The following is an 18378-nucleotide window of genomic DNA, read 5'->3' as shown; positions in this document are numbered from 1 at the left end:
AAGATGCTCTTATTATAAGCCTGTCCCTCTGTTATGTCTTCATGTTTGAGTTTGTCTTTTTCCACGTGTATTTCTGGGCCTCTGGTCACTGCCCCTGCTCTATTTTGTCCTTTATGAGCCTTTCCACCCCTGAGCCTCCCACCATACCCTCTGCCACCCTAGCACACAGGACACCAAGGTTTCCATGGTAACACTTCAGGCTTTAATACGGTTTGCTAAGGGTGATGGAAGGTGAGTTAGGGCATCTGGTCATTGAGATGAGAGACAGCAGGGGGCTCCAGGCCCCAGATCCAGTGCCCACCTCCACGGAGTCTGGAGGCAGCTGCCCTAAGCTTAGGGCCAGAACTGGTGTTACTCAGGGCCCCTCCCCTGAGTCCCGCAGGCCCACTTGGGCTCACAGGGTCAGCTGGGGGAAAATGGGGTTACCTGGGCCCCAGGATCCTCCCCAAGGTCTTGCACTCCCCTCACCTCCTGTCAGGGAGCAGCGTCTCCCTGCACTTAACCCCAAAGGAAGTCCAACGGCTCTGCTGTCAGGGGACCCAAGGGAGAGCCTGCGGGGTGAGAGGCCCAGGGGCCTGGGCCGGCGAGGAGAGGGCCCTGGCGAAGCAGTTGGAGAAGGCAGAGGTGTCTCATCAATGAAGGTGGTGATCTCTTCCCGGAAGAAGCCAGGACCCCGTGGGGGTCCCCCACCTGACCCCAACATCCCACCCTCCAAGAATTGGCGAAGGCTGGCCAGCCCCCCACCTTCAGCTTCCTCCTCATCCTCCTCATCTTCCAGCCTTTGTCTTCGTCCCAGGTACTCAGGAGGGCCCCCCAGGGCTCGGCTCTGGGCCGGGAGGACCCGGATGTCATCAGAGGATGACCACTTATGCAGGATGGAGCCTGGTGCCCGAGGAGTAGAGAAGATGTTGGTCTCATCGTGGGACAGACGGCGGGACAGAGGGACCTGGGGAGAGGAGCCAGCAGACCCAGAGGTGCTATAGGGACCAAGCAGGGGTAGAGGCAGGAACCAAAGTAGGGACTCGGTAAGATGGTCCCACCCCCTTAAACTTTTGGAAAACATCCTGTGATGGGCAAACCTGGTTCTGAGAGGTCTGAAGGGGAGCCTCTCTTGCCACACGTTTCTTTCACCTACCCCTTAGGTGCCCTGCAGGCCAGGGCTAGGGAGTGGGGAGTCGGGATGGTCAGCAGAGATTGGAGACAGGTAGTAAGGGGGTACCCAGAACAGGAGGTGCACTCCCTAGCCCCATACCTGTAAGTAGTGGACCCTCTCAAGAGGGGGAAAGAGCATGTGCCTTCCAGGCAGCAGCTTCACCTGGGAGGGGTCCCTGCCCCCTGGTCCTGTGGCACCATTAGCATCAAAGCGCACTTTGCACACTCGGCCGTCTGCATAGTCATCACAGCCCCCATCTAGGAGGAGAGAAAAGGGGCAGGGTGGTTACAGACAGGGAACGCCCACTCCCCTCCCCACCCCCACCCCCTTTAAAACCTCCTGCCCCCTTTACAAGCTCCCGGGAGAATCCTGTTCCCACGAGCCTGTAAGCTCCAAGAGGAAAAGCAAGAGTGCCTAACGTCTGTTGCATTCATTGCTAAGTCCCTAGTGCTCCATACATATAGACATGTTTATTGAAACAGCCGCAACCCCACCCCAAGAACTGTCCCTATAGCTGGGGGTCTCTCTCAGGGAGCTTAGCGTCCCCTTAGTTCCACAGCCTTCCTTTACGGTTGCGTTAGGACTCTGGACTGTTTCTCAGGCACTCGGCCTGGAGAGTGGAGGCAGAGCTGGGTAGTGTGGGCTTCCAGAGGGAAGCCGCGGCCGGGTGGAGGGAGCCCTGGGCGCAGAAGGAAGCGATGGGTGTACATAGGGGTGCGGGATTAGGGAAAGGGAGTCAGCCCACGGGCGGCGCCGGTTCCGTCCAGCAGGGGGCACTCCAGGGCAGCCCGTCCCCACACAGGGAAGGGCCGGCAGAAAAGGGAGCCGAAGCCCGGGAAAGCCAAAGCCCAGTCCCTCCTCTGACCGTCGTCGCCTTCCTCCTCGGACATGATGGCCACGCACTGCTCCCACACCGTGCGCACGTCGGCCCGGTAGCGCTCGCAGGACCAGATGAAGGAGGGCAGCAGCAGCGTCTGTGCCATGGAGCACCACAGCACAGCCAGCACCATCCACGGCGGGGCCGAGTCCGACTTAAGGGAGAAGAAGCTCACCACCTAGCGGGAGGATGGGGAATGGCGCGGGGTCACGACCCAGCGCCCAGAGGTCCCCTGGGCCCCGGATCCAGTGTTCTAGTGCAGTGGCTGGGCAAGAAGGAAGGGATGGCCCAGTTCACAGAGGCTCAGGACAGAGGCAAAGTCGGAGGTGGAGATGGGACCAACAGAGGGCAAGCGCCTGATTCAGAGGAAGGTCGGGGGCAAGGACTGGAGACAAAGCCCTGAGGTCCAGAGGGACAGAAGCAGACGTGGTACAGAAAAGTTGAACACAGAGAGAAATTTGGGAATCGGGACTAGATGGGGATGCAAAAAGCGGGGGTGGTGGGGTGAGCTCTCTGGGCTTTCCACCGGAGTGCTCAGAGACCCTGTGGTATATCCCAAGAGTGTTAGGGAATGGAGACGAGCTGGGCTGCTGGATGGTAGGGCTGGGGGCCGAAGCGTGGAGCCGCAGGATAGATGGTGGAGCTGGAGGATGGGTGGTGGAGTTGAGTAGTAGAAACTGGAAAACAGACAACGAGGCTGGGGGTAATGGGAACGAGGAGATGGATGATGGAGGTGGGGGGCTCACAGATCTAGCGGGGGTGGGCAGAAGAGAGGAAGGTGGATGGCAGAGCTGCTGTATGGCGGATGGACTTGGAGGTCAGGTGATTGTGCTGGGGCCTGGATATTGGGAAGAGCAGGCGGGGGACCCCAATCTCACCAAGATGGGCACCCCTGTGAGTGAGTCATAGAGAAAGACGATGGCGCTGACCAAGTTGGTGACCTGCAGGGATGTCTTGGCCGACTCAGAGCCGTCCAGCGAGGACCGCCGCTTCCCTCTGGCATCCTCCACCACAATGGCTGGCACCTCAAAAGCTGGCCGGGTACCCAACGCCCCTGGCCCACCCCCCTTGGCCCCGCCCCCCACCCCCGCTCGCCGGGCCAGCCGAGCCCTCCGGGGCCGGGCCCACAACGTCTGGTAGAAGGTGATGGCCACACAGACCAACCCCATGACAATGCCCCCAAGTAGCAAGAGGCTGAAGCAGACGCCAAAGCCCAGGCCAATCTTGGAGACTATGAACTGGCAGCCACGGGCGTAGTAGCGCTCGCCATTGTTGTGCCAGCCAATGGAGGGCAGCGTAGAGAGGATGAAGCTGACCATCCAGATGCCCATGACGGCGTGCAGCGCCTGCTTCTTGGCGTTGCTGAGACGGTAGTTGACGGGCCAACGCACCATCCACATGCGATGGTAGGAGAGGGAGGCGACTGTGAAGCAGGTGGCCAGGGCCAGTGTGTAGTAGGTGGACACAAACACCTTGCAGATGCTCTCGTTCCAGTCATAGTCGGAGGAGGCCTGGCGCCGGAGCTGCACCACGGCGAAGGTGGTGAGGGGCACGGCCGCCATGAGTATGTGTGTGCCCGCCAGGAAGCAGAGCAGCAACTCCAGCGGCTTGTGCTTCTGCTGCTTGGCCGAGATGCTGAGGATGATCCAGGCATTGGCCAGCAGCGCCAGGAGCCCACAGGCCAGCCAGGACAATGCGTTTGAGCGCAGGGAGGCCTCCTCTGCCCCTGCCCCTCCCCGAGCCATCCTATATCCTCGGCCCCCCCACCCCCTTGAACTCCTGGGGGTGGGGGCTAGGTCTCACCCAGGAGCCCCACTCACACACACACCCATGATGCGCCCGATCTCTGCCCTGTGGTGGAGCAGGCCGCCCAGCGGCCTACCCTACTGCTCAGCATTGCATGACTGACCCAGCCAAGGTGCGGTGCGGAGGGCAGGGGAGGAGACTGAGGGTCAGCAGAGGTGGTCCTCAGCCTCCATATTGGGTGGGAACCTTCCCGAAGTATCCCTGTGGTTGATGGGGGAGGCAAGCAGAATGCTTTCCCAACTACGAGGCTGGCTGAGGAGCTCTGGTCCCCATGCCGGGACTTCCGGGTCTCTTCTTCCTCTGGTTCTTGACCAGTCAGGGATCTTCTGGGTGCCCCAAGGGGTGTGTGTGGGGGGTGAGGCTCAGCCACCTGGACAAACTGCAAGGGAGAAATGACATGTGGGAGGGGGAGGGCAAAAGGTAGGGCCTAGGCTGTTCTCCAACTGACTTCACGCACCCCCTTCTCTTGAAACTATAGAAGTAACTGACTACTAGGGGTCACGGGGTCATTCAGAAAATTCTCTTGCCTTAAATCAGATGGCCAGTCACACAGCCCACACAGGTAAGAGCCCTGCTTTCTTGACTGTCAGGAAAGAAGGTGTTCTGACCTCCTGTCTATCCCTTTCAGCCCTTTTTCCTCCCTCTGGCATTCCCAGGTCCCTTCTTCTTAAGTGCCCTGCTCAGTACTATTCGATCCCCAGCTTCATGTCCCTGAATCTCTCTTCAGAGCTATTGCTGCCAGGTGCACGACTTGTTTCTTTTTTGAGGGTTCAGGGTAAACTGGGATATGTATGCTATCTCAGCTCCTCCCCAGCATTCTGGCTCCTGGGCCCAGGGGGTCTTGGTGCTCAGCCCCATTTCCCCAAGCCCGTGTGATCCCCCTCTAGCTCACCAGGGATCTGGGAAGATGGGAGAAAGGAGGCTGGGACCAAGGGGAGGGGGGGCTAGGGAACCCGAAGGCGGGGAAACCGCTGACATCAGAAGCATCCAGAAATGGAAAGATGGGGAACTAGGGGGAAGGAGGAGAGTTTGAGCAGAAGAGAAAGAAAGAGGGGGCAAAGTGATAGTATCTGAAAATAGAAGGAAACCTCCAGAGACCCCTGGAAAGGAGGCTTGAGAGCCAAGAGGGGTGATGTGGAAGGAGGGAGCAGGAAACAGGGAGGCTGAGAAGAAAAGCCCCATGTTCAATAAGGTGCTGACTCCCACTGGTAGACCTCCACTCTTTCCTCTCCTGCCCCAGCCTCAGTTTCCCTCTGATGGGAAGGCGGGTAGTCCTGAATTTCGAGAAGCTGAGCTTCAGTGAGCCCTGGGGAGGGGGCTAAGAGGAAATCAGGGGAAGCCCTGAACTGAGTGGAGGCAAGAAGGATGAGCTAACGGCTTGAGGGGGGTGGGGGGAAACAGGGGTAAAAATGGGGCACAGCAGTGAGAGGGTCTACTTCCTGTGGAAGAACCTCAGATTCTTGCCCTCCCTGAGAGGGCCTAGTCCACCCCCCACCTTTGTTCCCTCCGGAGCCCAGTACACCCTAGTTGCCATGGCAATGGCCAGCCAGAGGGAGGTGGAAGGAATTGGTCAGAAGCGCCCCCCCCCACTACTCTCCCCTACAGCCTTGCACCCCTTCCCACCTACCCCCACCCAGGCCCAGCGGGTGGGCTGTGGAAGAAAGAGATGGGGAGTCAGAGAGGGAGGGAGGCAGGAAGGATGTGAAGGACAGAGAGGAGGTGAAGGACAGAGAAAGATCAGAGGAAGGTGGGAGAGGGGATCTGGGGGACTCCACCGCGGACAGGGGTCCCTTGCCCTTCGGGGTGAAGGGGTAAGGTCAGGCGGCTCCTCCCTCCCACCACCCACCGTGTTCTCCCGGGCAGTGACAGCAGGTGGCTGGGGAGGAGGGGCTGGCCGGAGGGGAGAGGAGGCGGCTGGGGGCGGGGGGGTAGGGAAGGGGGGAGGCGGAGAGGGGGCCGCATGGGGGACAGGGCCGGGGTCGTCTTACCTCTGGCTGCGCCCGGCACTGCCATGGAGACCGCACTCCCGACGCCGCTCGCCCGGGCTCCCGCCGCCTGCCGGCTCCGGCTCGCCCGCCCTCCTCCTTCCCTCCCTCCTTCCCTCCGGGCCTCCCTCCCCCCCACCCTCGGTCCCAGCCTCCCGGGCTCGGCCCGCCGCTCACTCAGTCTCTGCCCCCCACCCCAGGTCTGTGGGAGCCCCCGTCTCCCGGAGGCGCGCCGCCCGTGAGCCCCGGGTCAGGGGCCGGCCGGGAGCGGCTGGGGTGGGGGGGCGCGGGGGCGAGTGCGGGGCGGGGAACTGGACGGCGGCGACTTGGAGGGGGAGGGGCGGGGAAGGAGCCGGCAGGGAGGGGGCGAGGACGCTGGCGGGGAACCGGCTTCATTGGTGAGACGGTTCGTGTCCTGCCTCCACCCCACCCCGGTTTTCCACACGAACACCAGCTCAGAGAGGCAGCTGGTGGTGTTCGGGGAGGAGGAAGCGTGTGTCACTGTGTGTATCCGCGAGGGCTGCGCCCCGCCCGGGGGTGCAGCTCAGACGGGCAAGTGCTGGAGGTTGTGCTGAAGCTGGGGCTTCTGGGGGTTGGGGGGACACAGGTCTCAATGCACCCCCCGCCACACACACATATCGCTTCCTCCTCCTGGAACACAAACTCACACTTGTGTTGGGGATGCACACAATTGGCAGGCACACATTACAGTTTCTCTTGGTCCTTTTTCTCTCCCGCACACATGCGTGTGTAGCGCACACACAACCCCGCAGCCTCGCCCTCGGTACAGCCCCAGCGCAGGATTACAAAGTCTGCGGCCCCGGCACACACAGGGCCCTGTGGGGTGGGCAGGTGGGTAATCAGCCCCCAAAGAATCCCCCCTTCCCCTAACACCCCCCCACCCCCCGCGGGGAAACTTCATCTCCTTCCCCTGGCAAGCCTGGCAACCTCTCCTCTGGGTCTGATCCAGAAGATCCAGGTCCCCAGAGAAGAGTCTGTCTGTCTGCCTGTCTGTCACATACACACACGGACACACGAAGAAGAGCATCTTCTTTACAGTAAGTTTATTGTATTTTTCTGTCAGCTCAGGGACGCAGGGGCAGGAATACCAAGCAAGCAGTGGGGAGTCCTCCTGGAAGGGGCAAGCTGGAAAGAGAAGACTAGGGAGAGGGGGTAGGGACTGAGACAGGTGGTGAGAAAGGGAAGGAAGGAGAGGCAGAGGAGGCTGGGGATCCTGAGAGAAATGGATCAAGAAGAGGAGGAAGAAGACTACTTGTAACCCCAATTTTCTTGTATCCTGGATGGTTTGGGGGAGGGATGAAGGAAAATACAGGGCAGGGGGACTGAAGCCCGGCTCTGTCACCCTTCACAAGACGTCCCCTCAGAGGGTTCCCTCTCCAGCCATTTCCCCAGCCCCTCCCCCTGGCAAAGCTCACCTTCCAGAAGGTTCTGCAACAGGGTGAGTGGTAGGTCACTGGGCACTCTCTCCCACAGGGCCCGTGCTCCCAGCCTGTGCTCTGATTAGGAGGACTGACAGCTTTGTCCTCTGGCAACAGGCTTCTGTCCGTGTTTCTGAACTCTCTGAGGCAGGCCCTGCCTGGGGTGGTGTGCTCTTAGGAATCCAGAGGTGGGTCCTGGGCAGCAGTGACTAATCAGCTACAGAGATCTGCGTGGTACTTGTCTCTGTGTTCAGGGTACGGCCCTGGAACTAGGGGTTAGGAGACCTGGGCTAGTCCTCTGGCACTGACTAGCTGTGTGACTTGGGCAATCAGCTGACCTCTCTGAGTTCCATTTCTGGCCTATAAATTGGAGATGCTAATCTCGGTCCTGACACTACTAAGCTCTGTAAGATCTTCTTAAGGTTTAAACAGACAAAGGATGTGAAACTGGCTCATAAACTGACACGTACTGCTTGGATAAGGAATCATGTCTGTGCACAAGTGTGCGCTCTGTACATGGGTGTGGGTCCAGGGTTGCCTGTTTGTGCACAGGTCACGATGTGAGTGTGTCCTGCCAACTCAGAGTGAGAAGCAGGCCAAATGGAGCCATGGAGGCAGCTGAGTCAGGAGCCTTTGGATCTGGATCTACCCTCCTCTAGCTGTGTGATCTTGGGCTGGTCCCTGCCTCCTCTGGTCCCAAGGTCCCGTCCAGTAAAATGACAGTCGTGTGCTTCATGCTTCAGACACCCAGCCTTGCCCTCCAAGCCAGGCAGGGCTGGGCCCACGTGATTCCCCAGGGACCAGTGGGCCGTGGGGGAGAGAGCTGGGAAGAAATCATCGATAGGGTTAGGCTTGATGCAAAGGAAATGGGGAAGAAATGATGTAGGCCTCTGCAAGAGGAGGACCAAGGGCCAAGTGTGGACAAAGGAGAGCAGGAGTGGGCCGGAAGTGCTGGGGTCTTCTACATTCATCTGGTCCGCAGGCCCAGGAGCCCAGCAGGAAAGGCAGGGGAAAGACAGCTGGGGAGGCTGCAAGCGGGAACTCCCCTGGACCTGCGCCTCAAATGAGATTGCATGTCTTCTGGAACCGGCTGGAGGAACAAAGAAGAGCAAGTTTATTCTTTTCCAAACTCCTTTGCATCCTCGAAGCTCCATGTCTCCCAGTCCGCACTCTCCCTTCTTGGGCAGTGGCGGCCTCTAGGCCACAGCTGCAGGGTGGTATCCAGAAATATTCCAGGCCTGCTGCCGCCTCGCCTCTGCTCTCCACTCTCTTCCTGCTTCCTACCTCCTAAGCCACCCCTTTGTACCCTTCTTTGCCCTCCACCATCTCCCTTGAGCCCCCATTTTTCTCACCTCCATCCCGCCTCCCTTCCCTCTCTTCTCCCACCCCCCCACCCCCACTCGCCACCCTCCTCTTCCCCTTCCCACTCTCTGCCCCCCCACCAGTTCCTTACTGGGAGCACTGGCAGGTCTTCTTCTCACTGAGGAGTCTCTTGATCTGAGACATCCGCTCTGCCTGGCGCTGTCCAGGAAGAAGGAGGGGAGTCATGAGGGTCCCAGGCCTCCAGAAGGGAGGTGCCCTTTGGAGGGGGGAGTGGGGAGAGCTGGGAGAGGAGAAGCAGTCACTGTGGCTGAGGCCATCTGTCCCAGAATTAACTCTTTGCTCTTTCCAGTCTCTCCCTCTGCATGGGGCCTGGGACAGGGCCCAGTCGGCCATGAGGGAACGGGGTGGGCGGGCGGGCAAAGAGCCTGAGCGGAAGCAGCTCACATATACAGGATACCTTTGTTGCTCTACTGGCCCCAGGGGCTCGGATGCCCTGTGGGGAGTGAAAGGGGGGGTCTGGGACAGCTCACTCACCCTGCGGTGCCAGCACTTAACACAGCAGAAGATGCAGAGCCCAATGAAAAGCAGAAGGCCTAAGATCCCGCCCAGCACAATGGCCAAGAGCTTTGGCCAGGCCTTGGTGAACACTGGGGACAAAACTGCAAGCAAGAGAGAGAGATGTTTTAGCTCACTGCCCTCCGTCAGGATGCCGGGCATTCTGGAGGGCCCCAGGAAGGCCTTGCTGGCCAGCTACACTTGGGGTTCAGCCTTGGGCTGGGAGAGCAGGGCAGGGTGCACAGGGCTCTCACAGGCCACCAGGGCTGAACGGGAAAGGCTGGGGCAGGGGCTTTAAGGTTTAGAGACTACAGGGCGCTCCGGGGAACTGGAAGCAGCAGTTTCAGGCTGTGCACAGGGCATGCGTGTGTGCATGTGTGAGTGTGTGTGTGTCCAGGTTCCGAAAGGAGCCAAGAGAGGCGGCTCTTGGTCAGATAGGCCCCATTCCTGGACTGTAGACCTCAAAGAGGTGGGAACTTGTGGGGTTACAGATAGGAACCACACCTCGCCTCACCTCATTCCCCATGTATGTCCAGGCAGCAGAGAATAACCCACCCCTCTCAGAGGAATTGGGAGGCTGGGACTCTGGGTGGTCTCCTCCAACCCGGGGAAGGTCCCACAGCTGAAGAGGGAGGGGCTTGGAGTTAGGCCGTGGAACCTGGATGCTCACTCACCCTCGACCTTGGAGGCCAGCAGGACTTTGTCCTTGTCACTCAGTAGACACTGCCATGCTCCCCCCTCAGGGTCCACCACCGATACCAGCTTCTGCTGCTTTGAGACCTTGGCAGCCCGCTCTTCCAGATTCAAGCTCAGAGTCAGCTCAGGGGAGGTGGGTCCCAGCACCTCGCAGGTCAAATTGTTATGAAACTTAGTCACTGCAGGGGGAGAAGAACGTGAGGCTGGGAGCCTGGATCTCTTAGCTCCTGGCACCTCCATGCTCTAAGGGGCTTCAGTAGAACAATCAAAATGCTTCACACAGATGATCCTCTTTGAGCCTCTCGGAGCACATTTTCAAGCAGTTACATAAAGAAAACACAGCTTTTGAGGCCCAGGGTCTTGGACTTGAATCTTAGCCCCACTGCTTACTATCTGTGTGTCCCTGCAAGTTACTTGACAACCCAAGCCCCAGACATTAATTAAATACACAGTAAATTCACAGACACATGTAAAGCTCTTGAATGGGTCTGGCACGTTCGAAGAAGCATCAAGTATTAGCCATTATTATTTGTGGAGTTATGATGATGGGGGAGATAAGGAAGTGAAGAGCTCAGTGTGGAGCCTGATATTACCTTTATCGCTATCATACTAAGAGCAGATTTTGTTATCCTCATTAGGAGAAAGAGGCCCACAGAGGCAGGGGGCTTAGTCAGGGCCATAGAGGGTTGCGTGGAGGCAGAATTAGAGCCTGGTTCTCAGCTCACACCCTTTGGGGATTCTTTTTTTTTTTTTTAAGATTTTATTTATTTGACAGAGAGAGACACAGTGAGAGAGGGAACACAAGCAGGGGGAGTGGGAGAGGGAGAAGCAGGCTTCCTGCAGAGCAGGGAGCCCGATGTGGGGCTCGATCCCAGGACCCTGGGATCATGACCCGAGCTGAAGGCAGACGCTTAACGACTGAGCCACCCAGGCGCCCCCACCCTTTGGGGATTCTCAGCAGAGCCCACGCCAGGCTGGCTCATGGATGTCAAAGAAGGACAAGTGGATTCCAGTCTCAGGTCAAAACCAGCCCCAAACCAGAAGGCCCTGGATCATCTCCATCAGGAAATTAGGGCCAGGGCCGAGGCATCCCTTTTGGGGCCAATCCCACCTCAGAGCCCTGGACCACGCCCCTCTACCTCCCGCCCCTGCCCTCCCCTTCTCGGCCTACCTCCTCACCTCTCATCACCATGAGATTCACTTCCTGCTGCAATGTCCCCTTGTCAAGACTCAGGGTCAGGGTTCCAGAACCAGCATACCGAGACAAAGCCTGGGGCAGGATAAAGCTGAGCGGGAGAAAAGTCTTCATCTGGAGTTTGGGGTGGTGGACCTCTTTCACAGATAGCTTCTTGTTCTTCAAGGTGAAGGAGATCCAGAGCAGGGAGGAGGGAGCCCCCTCTGCCCGCCACCTCAGCTCCCCGCTCAGGTTTTCATCTTCGAAGTTAAGTGGGAAGGAGAACTCCACCTGCTCCCCTTCTTTTGTATAGACTGTGTTAGAGACCTTCTGGAAAGCTGGAGGCGGGAAGAGAGAGAAGCTGGGTCAGGAGAAAGGAAGATGAGGGTGTATGGGGTAGGGTGGGCATGGGCTGGGGGCGGCAAGGAGATGGAAGGGGAGGGACCAGGTGAGTCCAAACCCTTAGGTTGCCACTTCAGGCCCTTAAATTCCCTCTCCAATCCTCTCTGGTCTCTCCACCCCAGCACGTTCCCAAGGCAGCGCCTCCTCCCCCTGGAAGCCCTCAGAGAACAGCCCAGCCCAGGAGGCCTCTCCCTCCCCAGGATCCCTGGAGCACAGAGGGCATTTGGCATGCACTACTTAGGTGCATAATTTATCAGCCTTCGTAAGATAAGAGCAAATGCCTGCCTCGGGCTTACTATGTGCCGTGCATTACACACATTCATTCTCGCGGTAACACTACAAGGTAGGTACTGTCACGGTGAGCCTCATCCCTGAAACCAAGGCAAGGAGAGATTCGGTAACCGGCCCAAGGTCTCGTGGTTAAGTCAGAGCCGGGATTTCCTTGGGACAGATTTCAGCTCCGGGGGACCAGCCCCAGCCGCCCTCTGTTGGCCTGCAGCGGACCCAGGAGCCAAGCAGTGAGAGCGGAGGGCGGGTCTGTCTGCCACTGAGGCAGAGGGGAGACTGCAGGGGGGAGGCACCCCTCTTACCCAGCACCAAGATGTTTATGTTGAACACCACTGTCTTCTGGTTCTGGGAGATGGTGCATGTCCAGGTACCGCTCTCCTGCGGCTCCAGCCCAGGCAGTGAGAGGCTTTGGCCACTGCCCTTGCTTTTATTCCCTGGACCTTTCCATTGCACGGAGGGGTTACTACCAGAGGGGCCCTCCACAGTCAGGGTCAGCTGCTGCCCTTGCAGCAGGCGGATGTTGGGGCCGCCGCCACTGCCGGTGTCCCACTTGGCAGTCACTGTGGAGGAGCAGGCCACCCGTGTCACACACATGCTATCCCCAAGGGCAAGGAAGAAGCCAGGACACCAAGAGTGTCTCTCCATTACCCCCGCCAAGACCCAGCAACCCAACAACCCAGCCCGAGGCAGAGTTACCCTCTCTCCTCCTCCAGCCACCTCCCCTCCTCTCTGCCTCTGTTGCTCTCCCTCCTTCCTCAGGCTCCTGCCCTTCTCTCCCCGCCCCCCGCCCCCCAGGTTTCTTCCCTTCCCACTGAGCAACCGGAGGCCTGAGGAGGGTTTGAGGAGACGTGGGGGCCCATCTGAGCCGTCTCGGGACTGTGGAGGGACCACAAGCTCAGGGCTGGGCTTTGGTGCATGAACGGGAGTCAGGGAGGAAGGCAGGTTGGTTGGAGGGATCCTCATCTACTCACAGTTGAACACCAGCAACTCCACCTCTTGCATCTTGCCTTCTACCTCACAGAAGTAAACCCCTGAGTCTGCTACTTCAAGATCCTTGATGATCAGAGGAAAGGATCCTTCGTCCCACAGGTTTTTTTTCGATTCGACGCGATGCTTCAGCTTGGAGACACCTGGGAGCAGAAACCATATGGAGGAGGTTGGGGTAGCCTGAAGGCATGGCATCCCTGGGGAGGGCAAAGCCCACAACTCTTCTGATCTCAGTCCCTAACTTCCTGCAGAATCTGCCCCGAGTCAGAAAACCCCAGACTGGTGAGGCGGTCCCATCACACTCACGTAATTGGCCAGGACAATATCTTGTTAATCTGAAATAAAATAATATCCTTATTTCAAGAGCACCAACTCCTACAGTGCCCAATCCTTGACACGCATCATCTCAAGTGATCTTCACAACAATTCCAGGAAGTAGGTACTGTTTGGCCTGTTTTGCCTACTATGTAGTTGCCCGCCTCGTACTTACGCATTGGTGGCAGGAACATAAACCAGTACGATTTCTTTGGAAGGTAATTTACAATATCTACCACAATTACAAATGCACATACAAAAATACCTGTCCACCAAGAAAGAACAGGTCAAGTAAATTATAGTTCGCCCCTTCAGTGGAATGCTGTACGAGAAGGAAGCTATCTACTGAATGGAAGAATAGCTAAGAAACATCATTAACTGAACAAAGCAAGATATTAGACAGGCTACCATTTGTCTACAAAGGAGGGAGAAATTTATCTATCTATATCTATCTCTCTGCAGATGCCGTGTATAGGAACACATATTTCTAGAAGTAAACAGAAGAACATGGTAACTTTGGTTGCCCCTGGGACAGGTGTGGGAGGGGGGCTTCTCACTACATACCCTTTCCTACCTTTTGGATTTGACTCCAGTAAGTGGCAGAGTCAGGATTAAAATCCAGGCCTATTAGGTATACTATGCAGTACTGTGTCTGGAAAGTTCCTCAGGCAGGGCCATGTGGCCTCCTCCAGTCTCCTCCCTTCATACCTAACAACCATCACCAGGAGAAAGTTCTTCTCTTTAGCTAATCACTTTCTGGGTGTGGCGGCAGCCCCAGAATTCCTGTAGAGGGAGGGTTTTAAAGGCTAATCTTACACAGCAAATGCACGATTTTTACTTAGAATACGTATTTGGAGGGATGAGGCGAAGGTGGCTGAGAGCAAAACCCCACCCTCAATCCCTTGGGCTCCACTTCCGTCCCCCTGAGCAGTCACGGACCCTCTCCCTGTTTTCGCCTGGGTGCGGGAGCCTGGGGGTCATGCCGGCCGACCATTCTCCCCCACCTCCTGCTGCCCCCACTGCCCAGGCTCATCCTCCGCGGGAGACCTTTCCAGATGAGCTGTAACCCTGGGCTCTCCCTCAGCACTGCCCCAGGGGCCCTGTACTTGACTCTGGGAGTCCCTGCCCTCTGGCTCTTTTCCTGGCTCTGCACTTTGGGTAGCTCCCCTGTGGCTCGGAAATCCTGTTGCATTCTTTTCACAACTTACCAAGCTTCTTAGACTAGTAGCTCCCTTGGGTTCTACCCCCCTTTCTACCTTTTTGGTCCTCTCTGCCTTCGTGAGCACCATTTCCTTTTCTTCATCTTGGGCTCTTGTTCTGAAGACTGCATTTAAGTGTTACTCAGACTCTGTCTCACGTCCTCTTCCCCATTTCCACAGACATTCTAAATCCCAGGGCAACGCCTGTCAGCGCTGTGAATGACTCCCAAATTGATATTCCCGGACTCAACCTCTCTCAGTTCTGGGCCCACATTTCCAATGGCCCAAGGCATAACTTTATCTGAAAATCCTGCCATCCCCCAAAACTCACTTGGTTGAAAATGAAGTGGGTCACCCTTTCCCTAAAATAACTCTTCCTCCTTGCTTTCCTTTTCCTCCTGTCACTTGGGCAGGCTGTCACATACTTTGTAGAAGAGATCGCAAGGTGGTACAAAAGGTCTAAGAGTAGGGGTGAGTCTGGGATAAATCGTGGAGAAGACCCGTGTTGCACCAAGCCTTAAAAGAAGAATAGGCAGCGGGCCAGAATGAAGGGGGAGGAATGAGCACATCCAGGAAGTGGAAAGTCTCCAGGAAAGCAGTATAAGCAACCACCTCAAAGCAATGAGAAAACCACAAGGGTGTCTAGGTTTCCAGCTGGGAAGCTGTGGGAAGTGATGGCCAGGTGGTGAATGTCCAGCAGAGGCTTCTGGGCCGGGTCCAATGGACTAGGGGTGACATGTACAAGGCATTGCTTTGGAAGTCAGTACCGAAGCCGGTGGAAGAGAAATCAAAGTAGGAGGGACCAGGAACAGAGAGAATTGCCCAGAAGCTTCCTCTGTAATCCAGGTGGGGGAGTTCTGTGGTCGTGGCTAATGACCGTGCCATTCTCACAGGAACAAAGAAGATTGTTAAATAACAAAAATTCAACTGAGTGAATTGTAGGGATCTAATTGGCCTTATTAATGGATTCATGAATTGAGCAGCATCCTATCTAGCAAGTAAAGGGGAGCTCTGAGGGGCTACAGAGAAGGAAAGTGTTTGTTTGTTTTAAGGTATTTATTTATTTATTTATTTGAGAGAGAAAGAGAGGGAGAGCATGGAGGGGGGAGGGGCAGAGGGACAAGCAGACTCCCTGCTGAGTGCAGAGCTCAACATGGCTGGATCCCAGGACCCTGAGATCATGACCTGAGCTGAAGTCAGATGCTAAAGCTTAACTGACTGAGCCACTCAGGTACCCCAGAAAAGGAAAGGTTATTAAAGGTAGAGAGGAAGTGGAGAAAAGGAAATTATTAGCAAAGACTCCATTGTTTTAAGCATGATCACTCTCCTAAGGGAACGAGAAGGGGTCCATCAGTAAATTTCCTAGTGCTGACCAGGAAATTCCCATGTTGACTAGTTAAAGGTCACATTTCTGGGGGTTGAAACTGCAGTTAGTTTAGGTATTAAGTCTTGGTTTACTGACTTGGGGCCTTACCCTAAGTGACACCATTTTGGGCCTGTCACTTTCATTTTAATAAGATGAAACAGAAAAACATTTTCAAAGAGAGGAATGGTCATCATGGGTGACTGATGGGAAACCAGGGATTGAAGTAGAGAAAAAAAAAAAATCCTGACTGTCTGGTTCAGAAACTGGGGGAGTCACGAGAGAGAAACTGCCCTCATCAGAGATCAGGAAGTTGAGAAGGCAAGCTGTTCTGGAGGAAAATCAAATCCTAAAACAGAACAAAAGCACTGACACAAAAGACGAGAATTTTTAGAAAGGAGCACATTGTTTCAACCTCACAGGCTATCAAAAAAATGCAAATTAAAACAATGATATATTTTTCAACTATCAAATTAGCAAAAAAAGAAAAACAAAGAAAGAAAGAGAAGTGTTAAATAATACTATTCAGTGCTGGCAAGGGTACTAGTGGAAAAGGCACGGTCAGCTAGACTTAGTGTAAATGGATGGGACCTTTCTGGAAGCAGTCTTGCAGCATATACTATCTATTATTAAAAGTTTATGTCCTTAATTTCATTTCTAGAATGTTATCCTTAATACAATAATTTAAAAATGCAAACCAAAATGTAGATACAAAAATAATAGTGTTGTTGGGCGCCTGGGTGGCTCAGTTGGTTAAGCGACTGCCTTCGGCTCAGGTCATGATCCTGGAGTCCCGGGATCGAGTCCTACATCGGGCTCCCTGCTCAGCAGGGAGTCTGCTTCTCCCTCTGACCCTACCCCCTCTCGTGTTCTCTCTCTCATTCTCTCTCTCTCACTCTCGCTCTCAAATAAATAAATAAAATCTTTTAAAAAAAAAATAATAGTGTTGTTAATAGGGTACAACATTAGACAAAAAGATAATGTCTGTATATTAGAGTACATTAATTTGATGGAATATTAGCTTGGCACCAAAATAACCCAAATAATTTTTTTTTCTTTCTTCCTATTTAACCCATCCCCCCTACCCACCACCCCTCTGGTAACCATCAGTTTGTTCTCTATAATTAAGAGTCTGTTTCTTGATTTGTCTCTCGTATTTTTTCCCCTTTGCTGGTTTGTTTTGCTCCCTAAATTCCACCTATGAGTGAATTCATGTGGTATTTGTCTTTCTCTAACTGATTTATTTTGCTTAACATTATGCTCTCTAGCTCCATACATGTTGTTGCAAATGGCCAGATTTCATTATTTTTTATGGCTGAATAATATTCCTCTGTGTGTGTGTGTGTGTGTGTGTGTGTGTGTGTGTGTGTGTGTGTGTGTGTGTATACACCACATCCTCTTTATTCATTCATCTATGGGTGGACACTTGGGCTGCTTCCATATCTTGGCTACTGTAAATAATGCTGCTGTATACATAGGGGTGTGGGTAAATACCTAGGAGAGCAATTCCTGGGCCATAGGGTAGTTCTATTTTTAATTTTTTGAGAAACCTCCATACTGTTTTCCCCAGTGTCTGCACCAGTTGCATTCCCACTAACAGTGCAAGAGGGTTCCTTTTCCTCCACATCCTCACCAACACTGGTTGTTTCTTGTGTTTTTGATGTTTGACTTAGCCATTCTGACAGGTATGAGGTGATGACACACTATAGTTTTGATTTGCACTGATTTGCATTTCCCTGATGATGAGTGATGTTGAGCATCTTTTCATATGCCTGTTGGCATATCTGTATGTCTTCTTCAGAGAAATGTCTGTTCGTGTCTTTTGTCCATTTTTAGAAAGAATTATCTGTGTTTTGGGTGTTGAGTTGTATCAGTTCTTTATATATTTTGGATACTAACCCTTAATCGGATATGTCATTTGCAAAAATCTTCTCCCATTCCATAGGCTGCCTTTTAGTTTTGTTGATTGTTTCCTTCACTGTGCAGAAACTTTTTATTTTGTTGTAGTCCCAATGGTTTAATTTTGTTTTTATTTCTCTTGCCCCCGGAGACATTTTTGAAAGAATTTGCTACAGCTGATGTCAAAGAAGTTACTGCCTGTGCTCTCTTCTAGGGTTTTTATGGTTTCAGGTCTCACATTTAAGTCTTCAAGCCATTTTGAGTTTACTTTTGTGTATGGTGTAAGAAAGAGGTCCAGTGTCATTCTTCTGCATGTTGCTGTCCAGTTTACCAGCACCGTTTTTTGAAGAGACTGTCTTTTTCCCATTGGATATTCTTGCCTTCTTTATCAAAGATCAGTAGACCATATGTGAGTTTATTTCCGGGTTTTCTATTCTGTTCTATTGATCTATGTGTCTATTTTTATGCCAGTACCATACTGTTTTGATTACTAATGCTTTGTAATATAACTTGAAGTCTGGAATTGTGATGCCTCTGGCTTTGGTTTTCTTTTTCAAGGTTGCTTTGGCTATTCAAGGTCTTTCATGGTCCCATACAAATTTTAGGATTGTTTGTTCTAGTTCTGTGAAAACTGCTGTTGGTATTTTTTTTTTTTAAGATTTTTATTTCTTTTTTGACAGAGAGAGAGAGACAGCGAGAGAGGGAACACAAGCAGGGGGAGTGGGAGAAGAAGAAGCAGGCTTCCCGCTGAACAGGGAGCCCGATGTGGGGCTCAATCCCAGACCCTGGGATCATGCCCTGAGCCGAAGGCAGACGCTAAACGGCTGAGCCACCCAGGCACCCCTGCTGTTGGTATTTGGATAAGGATTGCCTTAGATCTGCAGATTGCTTTGGGTAGTATAGACATTTTAACAATA

The 18378-nt window shown here is 54.3% G+C and overlaps 2 protein-coding genes across 3 annotated transcripts in view; both read right to left on the bottom strand.

Annotated features, from left to right (window-relative positions):
- Positions 1-179: 179 nt before the first annotated feature.
- On the bottom strand, positions 180-5954 carry GPR162 (G protein-coupled receptor 162). The gene is made up of 5 exons (XM_036069324.2): positions 5825-5954; positions 2909-4215; positions 2019-2208; positions 1253-1410; positions 180-946 (listed from the first exon to the last, which is right to left on the bottom strand). The coding sequence occupies exons 2-5, from the start codon at positions 3773-3775 to the stop codon at positions 395-397; spliced, it is 1767 nt and encodes a 588-aa protein (XP_035925217.1). The 5' UTR covers positions 3776-4215; positions 5825-5954; the 3' UTR covers positions 180-394.
- Positions 5955-6870: 916 nt separating this feature from the next.
- CD4 (CD4 molecule) overlaps positions 6871-18378 on the bottom strand; it is a 40117-nt gene continuing 28609 nt past the window's right edge. The window contains exons 4-10 of one of the 2 annotated variants that reach the window (XM_078075541.1): positions 12670-12828; positions 12001-12258; positions 11014-11346; positions 9813-10013; positions 9118-9242; positions 8714-8781; positions 6871-8350 (exon numbers count right to left, since the gene is read on the bottom strand). In XM_078075541.1, the coding sequence (XP_077931667.1) occupies positions 8320-8350; positions 8714-8781; positions 9118-9242; positions 9813-10013; positions 11014-11346; positions 12001-12258; positions 12670-12828 (1175 nt within the window). In that variant the 3' untranslated portion in view covers positions 6871-8319. The remainder of the gene's footprint in view (positions 8351-8713; positions 8782-9117; positions 9243-9812; positions 10014-11013; positions 11347-12000; positions 12259-12669; positions 12829-18378) is intronic. The other variant, XM_078075542.1, reaches the window with a different exon arrangement.

The sequence above is a fragment of the Halichoerus grypus genome, chromosome 6 (genome assembly GCF_964656455.1).
Source record: "Halichoerus grypus chromosome 6, mHalGry1.hap1.1, whole genome shotgun sequence".
In the NCBI taxonomy this organism is placed as follows: domain Eukaryota; kingdom Metazoa; phylum Chordata; class Mammalia; order Carnivora; family Phocidae; genus Halichoerus; species Halichoerus grypus.
This window is presented reverse-complemented; position numbering and strand designations above follow the sequence as displayed.

Bases quoted from the DNA above. Each gene is read 5' to 3' on its own strand.
- GPR162 (XM_036069324.2), bottom strand. From the start codon at position 3,775: ATGGCTCGGGGAGGGGCAGGGGCAGAGGAGGCCTCCCTGCGCTCAAAC. The intron at 1,411-2,018 runs GTCAGAGGAGGG...CTCTCCTCCTAG, and splicing joins CGAGGAGGAAGGCGACGACG to ATGGGGGCTGTGATGACTAT. The intron at 947-1,252 runs GTATGGGGCTAG...TCCTCTCCCCAG, and splicing joins AGAGGGTCCACTACTTACAG to GTCCCTCTGTCCCGCCGTCT.